The sequence below is a fragment of the Lytechinus variegatus genome, chromosome 7 (assembly GCF_018143015.1).
Source record: "Lytechinus variegatus isolate NC3 chromosome 7, Lvar_3.0, whole genome shotgun sequence".
NCBI lineage: Eukaryota > Metazoa > Echinodermata > Echinoidea > Temnopleuroida > Toxopneustidae > Lytechinus > Lytechinus variegatus.
This window is the reverse complement of record NC_054746.1, coordinates 18973470-18985808: the sequence shown is the minus strand read 5'-3', so window position 1 is coordinate 18985808 and position 12339 is coordinate 18973470. Positions and strand designations below refer to the sequence as shown.

The 12339-nt window shown below is 34.4% G+C and overlaps 2 protein-coding genes across 4 annotated transcripts in view; both read left to right on the top strand.

Annotated features, from left to right (window-relative positions):
- LOC121418074 (nesprin-1-like) overlaps window positions 1-258 on the top strand; it is a 73025-nt gene extending 72767 nt beyond the window's left edge. Inside the window, exon 66 of the mRNA XM_041611779.1 lies at window positions 91-258. Coding sequence (XP_041467713.1) covers window positions 91-258 — 168 coding nt within the window. The remainder of the gene's footprint in view (window positions 1-90) is intronic.
- A 687-nt stretch (window positions 259-945) lies between these two features.
- LOC121418655 (nesprin-1-like) overlaps window positions 946-12339 on the top strand; it is a 128299-nt gene continuing 116905 nt past the window's right edge. For all 3 annotated transcript variants that reach the window (XM_041612636.1, XM_041612635.1, XM_041612637.1), the window contains exons 1-11: window positions 946-1144; window positions 1476-1648; window positions 2062-2217; window positions 2593-2757; window positions 3147-3473; window positions 4159-4314; window positions 5226-5399; window positions 7887-8240; window positions 9605-9742; window positions 10160-10336; window positions 10948-11244. In XM_041612636.1, coding sequence (XP_041468570.1) covers window positions 1039-1144; window positions 1476-1648; window positions 2062-2217; window positions 2593-2757; window positions 3147-3473; window positions 4159-4314; window positions 5226-5399; window positions 7887-8240; window positions 9605-9742; window positions 10160-10336; window positions 10948-11244 — 2223 coding nt within the window. In that variant the 5' untranslated portion in view covers window positions 946-1038. The remainder of the gene's footprint in view (window positions 1145-1475; window positions 1649-2061; window positions 2218-2592; window positions 2758-3146; window positions 3474-4158; window positions 4315-5225; window positions 5400-7886; window positions 8241-9604; window positions 9743-10159; window positions 10337-10947; window positions 11245-12339) is intronic.

Sequence of the window (12339 nt, the reverse complement as noted above, 5' to 3'; positions counted from 1 at the left end):
GAATTATTGTAAATCTTTCTGGAAATGCACGACTTTCATTACTTCAAAGGTAAAATATGATTTTTATCATGATTTTTGTGTATCAATCAGAGGATTGAGGGTACAGTGAATGAGAAGAAGCCAGCTATATCACATCTGAAGAAGAAGCTGAGGTCGTTGGTGGACCAGACTGAATATAGTCCATTCAATGATCAGATCCAACATATTACGGAGACCTATGAAAACCTACAACAGAGATGCCATGTAAGAATGTTATGATTTAATATTGTATGAATGTTCTCAAAATCATATTTCATACATGTAGTTTACAGATATGATAAATTACCACTTGGACTTGGACAAATTTTAATCAGAATTATATGTAATCAAAATATGAACTTTATGAAACTATAGCAAAGCAATGCAGATTTTGTGTTGTAAGAAGCAGACCATCAATAAGACCTAAAGAGAATTATAATTGATTTTAGGATGTAAAATTAGGTTGCCATTGTTTACAAGTATCTGGTAACACTCCTCAGCCAATTGCAATGGTGGCAGCAGTTTCTTAACAAGGTTAAAATATAGATTATTGAATTTTAATTGATTGAGTAATGAGTTTACGTGCATGGTGCTACTGATTAGTTGTGTCTATGAATTATTCATGAAAAAGTGCAGCTTGCATATAGTGTATGTTCTTTCATATTGCATGAATTAAACTCTTCATACTTTTACCTTTGGAAATTAGAGTCGTTATTTGTAACTTAATATTTTTCTTGACTTTGTAACAATCTAAACATATTGGTATTTACTTGTAATGCATATGTCTTGAAATTATTTTTTTTTCAGGATAATGTGATATTAGCAGAAACCAGGACATCAAACCACATTGCGTTCAACTCAGATATTGCCAAAGTCAAAGAATGGCTGGAGGCTACAAAACAATCGCTCAATACCCTCTGCAACCCAGAGGGTCAGAGGGAGACCGTCAAAGACAAACTTCTTGATGTACAAGCCCTCACTGACACTCTTCCCAAAGGAGAAGGTCAGCTGGGTCAGGTGATGAATCTGAGGCAGCTGATTGGTCCAGAGACATCAACAGAAGGTCATGTGATCATTGATAGTGAAGTTCAAAAGTTGCAGCAGATGTGGAGTGCCTTGAATGATGGTGAGATTCATAACAAACACGCAAATTGGTTGAAATTTACAGTGGATGGTACTGTGAAGCCTCTATATATATATATTTTTTTCATATTAACTTACGTTTTTGGTAATTCCCACTAATTTTATCATAACATATCATTTCATCCAGCGAACAGCGAGTGCCCTATCAATTGATATGAATAGTTATTTCATTTTGCTGTCAACTTACTTATACATATTCAAAGTAAGATTAAATGCAGTCATATGTGGAAAATGTTTCAGAGATGATACATGCATAATAGTGCATGCAATAGTTTTGTTTGGATAATTAAAATATTGTCCATTTCTTTTTTTAGATGTGAAAGGGGTCCAAACATTGCTGCAGAAAACCATTGAGGAATGGAATATCGTACATAATCTCCAGGACCATTTCAGCTCCTGGTTGACCAGTGCAGAATGCACATTATCTAAAGATCGGGAGCTGATGTCAAACCTTAAAGAGAAGACTGTACAGATGGAAAACGATAAGGTAAATCTGTCTCTTTGAGAAAGATGGAGTTAGAAATATGTCACAAAATAGCCTGGCATCCGAAGAGATTAGACCATTTCTTGCATTTCGAATTGTTCAACATTATTAGTATGTTTATTTGTTCTGTGTGCTGCTTCATTCCTTAGATAAGAACTTCCTGTGCACAATTGTTACAGTATTGGATATAATCCCTGATTTAGGGGCATTCATATTTACCTCACACGCACAGAATTTTTTTTTCTACCTTATATTGTGCTTAGATGTATCATTTTTCGTTCATCCTATATTCTCACTCTCCACCACCTGAAGCTGGCTTAAAATAGAGCCTTATGATAAAGGAGCTCTGCAACCATCTTACCTAGTATATTTATTTATGATATATTAAATGCTATCCTTCATTCAATAATTTACAGAAATTCTTAACTGAAGTGAGGAGTAAGGAGGAAATGCTTGATGATCTGATGAAAGCTTGTCAACCAATTCTTGAAAAGAATCAACCCAACTTCATCCTTAACCCTCAGCTAGCTGACCTCAGCACTCGATACCGGTCACTACTACAAAATGCTCAGGTCAGTTTTGTTATCAAACTCATTTAAGAGGAAATCTACCCTGATAGGAAATTGAAATAAGTGGATTAATGATATCTGACTTATAACATAAGTTAAAGGGTGCTGAAAAACATATTTCAAAAATAATTTTTAAAACTGCATTGGATTTCTTTACATCAGACACACACATTTGACAATGAAACACATTTTCATGCAATTCATGATTATTATGAATATATTGTATATGTCAACATAAAAATAATGTTAATCGTATTTTACCTTTGGAGGAATAACAAATGTATTATTGTGTGGAATGGTAACCTTTTATTAAATATCGCAACCTTCAAATTTATTAGAAATTAATGAATTTTGTTTCTCCAATATTTATTAATATAGGATGTTGTGAAGAGATCAGAAGAGGATGTCACAGATCATGAGACTCTGGACTACCAGGTAGCCAGGATGATAGCCACCATACAAACCAACAACATGACTGTCAAGGAATTACAAGACATCACTGGCAACAGACAGTCTGTACAAGACAAACTTGATGCACTGAAGGTAGGAATTGATGAGCTCCCCTAAAACACATCTGAATAAAAACAAAAATGCAAGCTATTCTCAACTGAGTGAACATTGTGAAGTCTGTTTAAACAGTTTCTTGTTTAGTAGCAGTAAAATAGTATATATGATAGAAAATGAGATTTGAGTTAGATAGGGGATGAGGTTGTTTGGCTTGAACTTAAACATTTTACTAAAATGTGTTTAGTGATCATTGTTATATTGAATTAATTTTTGGTAGGAGAGAAAAAAAATCTTGAAATGTTTCAGCAACATGTGATATGATGTAAACTCTTTAAATCTCATATATTTGAAATGCCTGTATTTACTTGATATTGTTGTAGTTTGTAAAAGTGCAAAGAAACATAGATATTGTTTCAATCCTTCAGCCTGTGCTGGACTCCATGAACGATGTTGGAAGCCAGGTCAAAGAAGCAGAGGATCAGGGTCAAAAGGTCATGACCCAGACATCAGGTTCGGGTCAAGAGGTCATCAGAGAGCAGCTGGATGAGATGATGCAGTCTTTGAGTGCCTTGGAATCAGTGATGACATCAACTAACAATGACCTGAAGGATAAGATGGCACAGTGGGAACAGTATGAGGAGTCAGAGGTTCCATTTGCAGTGTGGCTGGATGATGCCGAGATATCTGTTGCCTTGGAAATGGGGCAGATGATGGAGCTGAGTGATAAGATCAATGAGCTTGAGAAAAGGAAGGTTTGTATTTGTTTTCCACCAATTTTATATGATTTTTTTTATGTAAGTGTTCCTATATTGATTCTGATAAATAAGTGGAAGAAATTTACCATACTTATGAAAGGTAGATGAATCTTTCGTGTCTTATCTTATCTAATCCAACACATGTCTTGTCCATTTTCAATCCAGTTTAATCTGGGATGTTATAAAAGACCATTATCTAGTTGCCTTATCAAAGGCGCTGTTAAAAATGGAGAACTACGAAATGTCTGTTCATGTTTCTCACTGCAAGAGACAAAAGTAGTGACCAGTTGTTAATGATCTGAAATGGGGAAGACTAGTCATTTTTTTTTACATCATACACTGTAACAGAAGTATGCTGAGAAGACTATAAGATAAGTAACTATGAATATGGCATCTCATTGTAAGTGCTTTGAGCCTGTGGGAAAAAGCGCAGAATAAGTAATAATGATAATAACTGTTTTTCAGTTTGGATTTGAAGAGAGTATATCGTGTATGTCTACTCAAGGATCATTTAAATTTTTGTATCTTATTTTACCTATTGCACTGATGCATATAGGCCTAAACATGTTCCACAAAATGGAAATATTCCATGTCAGTCAGATAGTTGCGCAAAGTATATTGCATGCTTTTACAGTGTTCTTGATATGGAGATTGTATTATGTATTTTTTTTACTGGATACAGGCCTTAGAGAGGGAGATCATCGCTCATGGAAGCAATCTGGAAGAGGTGGATTCCAGGGCCAAGCCACTCCTGGAACACAACACACATCCCAAAGATGTTCTTGGAGATTCTAGGAGATTGGCACAGAGATATACTAACCTCTTGAAGAAAGCTCAGGTAAGGATTAAAGTTCATTTTTATACATGGATTAAGTGAAGGCAAATGTCTACTTTAAAACCAACATGCCCATAATTTTATGTCTGGTTTATCTTAGGCCATGGTTTGTACTAAAATTATGAGAAGCTGAAAGTGTTAAAAAAAACTTGTTTTTGTAAATTTTACATTTCTTATGTTATCTTTGTTGTTTCCTATTACTTAAATGGTGAAAAAAATATTTTGGTTAGTACTCCCAGACAGTCATACTTTCAGTGTCAGATGTTTTTTTTCAATTGAATATCTCTTTTTATAGAACATGTGTCAAATTTGGCTTTCCATAGTTAAACAAAATCTTTATACCATAGTTTAGATTAAAATCAGTGTTTAGATTTTGGACAATGGAGGTTTTTTTTTAATGAGGACTTATTTTCTGAAATAATAATAGTTTGCATAGTATTGAAAAACAAAGTTATATTGTGCCATGTGTATAAAAAAAATCATCTCTGAAATCTTATATAAGAACATTCTATGAATTCATTGCCCTGTTACAGATTCAATTGAATGATTAAGTGGTGAATTGAAATATCAAATGATGAACAGAAATATAAAATTTTGTTATTGTTGAACACCTCAATATGCAGATAAGTATATTGAATTTGCCTAGAATTTTAGTTCATGAAGATGTCTGCATTTTAGACACATCATGATTTGAAAAGATATTAATATATAGTGTTTTGTAAATGTTGCATTATCTTTCATAGGCACTAAATAAAAAGAATGGTTTTTAAAGAATCTTTGAATTTTAAAAGTTCTATTTCAGTTGATAAAGAGGCAAAAAAAAATGACTGTCATATCTATAAAGTGATCTATTCTAATCGATGACATAAACTTTAAAATTGTTCAGTAACAGTCATATTGGATTTTCCTTGCAGACCACATGTTCAGAACTTGCATCAAATGTGAGCAAGCACCAGGAATATGAAGAAGCATTGCGAGATGCTGAGAGGGCGCTCTTACAGGTATCACAGCACGTTGCTTCCCAGGGGGTCGTTGGTGAAGATGGCAGCGAACCTGAACAAGGCCAGGAACAACTTGCAAAGCAACAGGTTAGTCTCTTGTTTTTGTGCACTGAAATTCCTCCCTTCTACCCTGAAGGGGTACCAAGCATTTGCCATGAAGATTGCTAATTAGCCTGCTGTAAACTTTAGATGGATTCATACTTGGCAAAGGAGAAATTTGCATCTTATATCCTTGTAATTTCTTTTCGATTCAATATGACTATTTGTTTCAATTTCCAAAAATCAATTGCATGCAGGACTGAAGTAACATCACAGACATGTTTTTGAAGTGAGGGGGATATGTCATATATAAAGGATATTCTTTTAAAGCACTTTACGTTGAGAGATTGATTTTCTCTTGCTGTGTTTTTTTTTTTAAATTCTTCATGAACTTACATGTTTCACTCATATTTTATGTTATGCATATGTGAACTTTCTTGATAAGATATTTTTAATCTGAATGCTAGAAATGACACCAAATACTTGTGTATGAAGCACTTCCTTCTGTAATTAATCTGACAATTTTAATAGAGAAGTTTGAGCATATTCAACTATATACCACTTAGGAAAAAGGAAACCTTTTTTGATTTCATGATTTTGGAGAAACTAAAAAAAACTTTTCACAAAAGAAAGGAAGAAAGAATTTTTGAATATCAAAATTGTGAAAGAAGCCTTTCATGTCACAAGAGTATCATTTCTTTGGAATAATGAAACACCAATATTTTTTCAGTGATGGTTATTAACAAATTCATGTTCATTATTAGTAGTTTCTTTGAGCAATGAAGCTTTTAACCTATAGACGTTACAATGCAGTCACATTTTCTTTTGGCCCTATTGAGATCAGATTTTATCTTACAAATTATTTCTAACATGCATGCTCTTGGGAGTAAAATAATAAACTGATATATTCACATAGTTCATTTGCAGCAAAATTCAGATATATTAAAAACTTTAGAATCAAGACTCTATAGCTTCAGCAGAAATTACATATGTACATCACATTGTCATTTAAAAAAATGCCTTTTAATTTTGATGTGTATGCTTTTAGTTTAGAGTGCTTAACTCATAGATGCCAGTTTGCCCAAAAACATATGAAATCCTTTTTTCCCCCCAACCTATTTTCATTCATGAAAAACACTTTTTTTTTCAAAATGGCTAATTGATATTATTTTCCCCAATAAATTCTAAGTGAAATCTCTTTCAACTTTGTTGACAACATATATAATGATGACAATTAGCACTGTGAACACTTGGCGGAATGGATCATTTATAAGTATATTTACTTCAATAATTGTGGCGGAATGGATCATTAAAAAGTATATTTACTTCAATAATTGTGATTTATCCAAAAACGTTTTTTAAAACCAATTTGTTCAATTGCTTTGAGGATCATATTATGATAGTCATATTTTTGTTTATAGTTTTTTTTATGGCTAAGGACATATAAAATCAATATTCAAACTCAATGATTATCTGTGTAAATAATATAGGAGCTGTCTTCTTTTATATAGCTATGTGTATATACTTATATTTATGACCCAAAGCTTGCTGCTTTACTCCTGTTAAATTTACAAAATGAAAGACATTCACAACATTGTTTACATAGGCCCGTATTCTGAAGTGGGGTTTAACTTAGACCATGGTCTAACTCTGTGCTAAAATTATGGAAAGCCAAATGTTTCAAAATTTTGTTTACAGTGAATGCATCTCATTTACTGTGCTCTTTACTTATTCTTTAATGGTGAAGACAACTATCATACATATTCTTCCCAGGCAGTTAATAATGTTTTGAGAGTCAAATGAGCTGATACGTTGAACCTCTACTGTTATAGATTTATGTAATAACTGACTTTCCGTAGTAAAACCACAGCTTAAAACCAGAGTTTAAATTAAACCCGACTTCAGAATACGGGCCTTGTCACAAGTTTGAGGTATTGCATCATTCATTATTCCATATCTAATATCTGTAACTGCATTAACCTTAATTCTTTAGGCTGCCAACATACAATTTATGAGATATGTTTGAATACAATTCATTCTGTAATTCCTGAGAATCCTTAACGTTTACGTATATGGGATATATATGACTATACTTTGAATGTGGTTTAAAACAGTTATAAATCAGGGGTCTGTTTCATCATGAATTTGTGACTATGGTAACTTTGTTATTGTGGATACTACCATGGAAACTTGATTTTGATTGGCTGTTGAGCGCTGTCACCATGGTTGTTACAGCTTGAGAAAAGTTACCATAACATAAGTTTAATGAAACGGGATAGAACGAGAAAGCAGTTTGACAAATCTAGGAACATGTTTGTATTCCTGAGGTCTGTTGCAGAAAGTCCAAAATTGACACTTCTTATTGGTTGATAATCAAGTTGCATTTAATATTTGGACTTTCACTTTATTGCAACTCTTTCTGCCACAGACATATATTTATTCATTCTAATCCATGCCTGCTTTATTAACACTGGTGTTTGGTACCTTGCTTTCTATTACCGTTTTATTCATGCACTGACTAATAACAATCATCAGAGTCTAATGCGTGAACTAGCAACCTGCACATCCAAACTCGATAACACCCGCATCAAGGGTCAGATCCTTCTAGCTGACCCTACCAGCACTAACGCCAACCCCAAGCTGTCCGGGCAAATAGAGGGGCAACTAACCCAGCTAGAGGAAGGGCTAGAAGCCCTGGATCAGACAGCTAGAAAGATCCAGGCACGGTTGCAGGTGGCCGTCCAGCAGCAACAGAAATACCTTGACACACTGCAGTCGTGTCATGATTGGCTCTTGCAGGCTTGGCAGAAAATACCAGTGGTGTCGCTGGGGTCAAAGGTCGAGACCAGCAGCTTGGAGGATGCGGAACGTCAGGTTGAAGTCCTTAAGGTGATTGGTTGTCATGGTTAACTTTCATATTCCATAAAATGTATAAGATTTTGGGGCGGGGGGAGGGCTATTTAACTGAATTATTATTTTTTTTTACTTCAAATCAAAACCATAGTCCTGTTAGTTATATAAAGCAACATTCAGATTTTTCATGCTTCATACATCTTCATTATAATGAAAGAATAAAACTATTGTAAAGGAGGAGAAATTTTGTAAAGCATTGTGATAATTAAAATACTATTAATACTCTGTAATGGATATTATTAAAAACTGTGCAATTCATTTTGGAATTAGAGATTTTTTTTACATGAAACGATGAACAGATTAAACAAGGGATTTCCATTTGCATTTGGGATGAGGTGTGATGTACTATATTTAATTTTCATAATATAAGATGTACATGTTTGTGTGAAGCATACGTCACTTTTCTTTCCACTGATATTGCTGTGAAAAGGTATTTGCATGTATCATGTTTGGGTTGTTATGGTTGTGAAGAGTTTAATCCAAATCAAATAATGTATGAAACATTTGCATCTGATTCATTCATCTTACATCAAAGCACCAAAGAGAAAAGGCAAAAAAGCACTCATTTGTTTCACTTTTGCTGTTTCACAGAAGTGCCTCCCCCCCACACACACACAAAGAAATTTGTTGCTCATTCCAAACTGTTTGAAATTTATATATAACCACATGGATTCAAGAATAAGCAATTTTGGATTTAAATGAAACTGGTATGTAGGTGTGTCACATTTTAAGCAAATTCTTGGAGCGAATAATGTACACGTTTTCATGTCTGCTTGTCAATATGCACATTGGATATTGCCACTCAGACTATTGTGAATTTAGATAGCAAAAAGAATTGGAAATTCTTTGAAAGAGATATATGTTGCGACTCTTGACTCTGCAAATGACTTGAACATGTTCTTGTGCTGAATAAGATAACTTAAATTTTTTCCTGGTATTCGTTGGTGTAGGACTGAATTTCCTCGTAATCTAATCTAATTTTGACAGAAATAAATTTTTCATTCAAATGCTCGCTGACAACCAGAATTTGTATCAACGTGTACATATTTCATCTTTAGCTGATGCTAATTATAAATCCATCGAGAATCTGATTTAGTGCACGAATATGTTCCAGCTGTTTGTAAAGTCATGAATAACTTACAAACAGCATTACAAACAGCCCCCTGTTACACTAACATGAAGCTTGATGAGTGATGTGTTCAGTAAATTTTTGTGATTGATCACTCATAATGATCATTGCTATCAATTCTAAAATTTAGCCTTGTAATCAAAATCAAAAGGCTTCATTAAGCAGCCCTAGGTATCTAATGTATTAATATCATTGCTGTATGGGTATGTAGGGTATCTTGGACACCTCATTGATGCATCGCCAGCTCGTCCAGGCAGCAGAGGAGAGGGTAGAAGAGAGACCAGGAGACTCCACTACGGCCGCCCTAGCAACCAAAGTAAACAATGAGATCGAGCAGATCATAGAACAGGTAATTACTGGTTCATTCAAAGTCTGTTATTTTTGTCCACCTATTCAAAAAATTTGATTCGACATTAAAAAAAAACTTCCTTATGCGACTTGGGTAATTAAGTTTCTGCCTGAAACTTTATTGATGCTTTAGAATTATATAGTTTTTTCTATCCACAAAGGTAAACAACAGTGTTTTGATTTTGGGCTACTCTTTGTAATTCTCACGTGTGCAATGATTATTTGATTGTTTTAAACAGACCAATTAGATGGTTTGTCAGTGTTTTGATGAAAACTGTAAATGAATACTTGGTCTACCCATAGCAAGAAGGTGGTCGAATAATGACGACACTGTGACATATTATTGCAATTCATCTGAGTGAGTTAGAGAATTAATTTCTTAATGTAAATGATTTTCTTTTTTACCTTTTCACCTTAGACTGAGAGTCAGCTTGGTCAGACAGAAGAACTAGTCAATAAATGGTCTCAAGTTGAGAAGACTAAGCAGGACTTGACAGATTGGCTGGACCAGGTTCAGAGAGCATTGGCTCTAGAACAAGAGAAGCCAGCACAAGTCCAACCTACTGAAGCCAAGAACCTCCTGAAAAATGCAAATGTAAGTTTCTTGGGTGTTCTAATGTTAGCAATATATTCCCATGATATATATATTTACCTTTATCTTCTGTCTGTTTATGATGTAAATTTCTCCCAATGTGACCTATGTTTTTACAGAGGTTTGCTGAAATCGATCTGAAATTAGTTTATTAAAGTAAGCTGCAGTAGGGCAAGGGAATGAACATTTTCTGTTGCAGCCACTAAAGGATGGAATAAATTCCCAATTATTCTGAGATCCTATCAAAATCGCTGATGCATTGGCATCTTGTACAAAGTACTGACTAGGAATTAATCAGAATTGTTCTCAATTTTGCAGTCCATATTGTGCAAACACTTGTGGTGTTAGCCTAGGACTGCCACTCTCCACCCTGGGTTAACAAGACCGGTGTTAGCAACCACCTGTATAGAAGGACAACAAATTCTGTTTCTAGTCATCAGTTTTCCTTATGAAAAACTACAGGAACTAACCACAAAGACCACCTGCTTATAAAGACCACATTTCTTGTCTCCATTAGATGATGTTTAAATTCAAGTTGCACTGCATATTGTTATGAATATTATAGCTTTGTGACACCACCTGTAAGTAATGCATTTTATCTTTGGAATCACTAGTCCTTTATCGACGACATCCATACGCACCAGACAGACCTGAAGAATGTGATCAAACACAGGGCAGATCTCTGTGACCAGTCAGATCCTGACCTTGAAGCATTGAGTGCTGACATAGACACCATCTTGGCATCGGCCAATGACCTGAAGACTGCACGCACCAAGCAAGTGGCGGATGCTGAAAGGCTGGAGGAAGCAGTGTCAAAGGTCAAGGGTCAGCTTGCCGAGGTCAATGAGATTGTAGAGAAGGTGGAAAATGACAGAGTCCACACCTGTAGAGAGAAGATTGAGACACTAGAGGTGAGTTAGAGAGATAAATGAATGAATTACGTGATGTTCAACTTCAACTTTGAATCTTCCTGTAAGATCACATTTGCTTCTAATAAAGTTTCTAATAACGTTTTCATTCACCCTCAAATTTTTGGATTGAATGCGCACTTGGCATTAAAAATTGTGTTCATGAATTCAGTTATAGTCAGTATTATCTTTTACTAGTGTAACAAGGAAAAGTGTGGATTACTATCATGGCAACCACTAGTGATTATAAAGCACACAGAATTAGTTGTTGATTGGATTGGATGCACACAGTGCAGTGTCACTGTGGAAATAATGATTGACCTTCGATCTCAGAAGCCCACTATTTTAGGATCCTGCTCAATTCAAAGATGAGATGAAATGCTGAGCGAGTGCAGATCAAGTCTTAAGAGAAGCACTCAAAAATTAAAATTATTCTGGTCCTCAAACTTTCATTAATTGAAATAATCTGCATTCATGAATGCATTAAAGTTGTGTGAGTTCCCATTATCATCTTAGTCAACTGTTGAAGTGAACAAAATGCTTGCAATTAGTGTTTTAGCTATGTGCTTAGTAGGAACTTTGACCTATAAACTTATGAGAGAGTGTCATTCTATGTTTTTCCATTTATTTGTTAAAATGATAGTGGTATAGTATTTCTTTTGGTGGTTGGTGATGTTGCTGGACCATTGAGAAACATGTGAACTGGCCATTTTTTAGTAGTGTATATGTGTATCCACTTCATATATTTCTTATTTTGTTTATATTTGTATTTATCAAATATTTAAAAAATAAATCTACAGTTGGTCAATTTGGTTTAATTTGTGATGTGATATTATCCTCAATATTAAAGGCTGGATGCTTAAAAACTTTTTGTTGTACTGTGCATTGAGGCTAAGCAGTGTCTCATTAACTTTAATGGAAGGTTTTCACATATCAACTAAAGGTGATTATCTTTTCATAATGAGGCTGATCATTGAGACTACATTTATTGCCCTGTGCTTAATACCTTTAATATTCTTGCTGCATAAATCTGATAAGTTGGGTTGCTTTTTCTTCTAGGCAAAGTAATCAAACCCAATTCACCCAGAGCATAATATT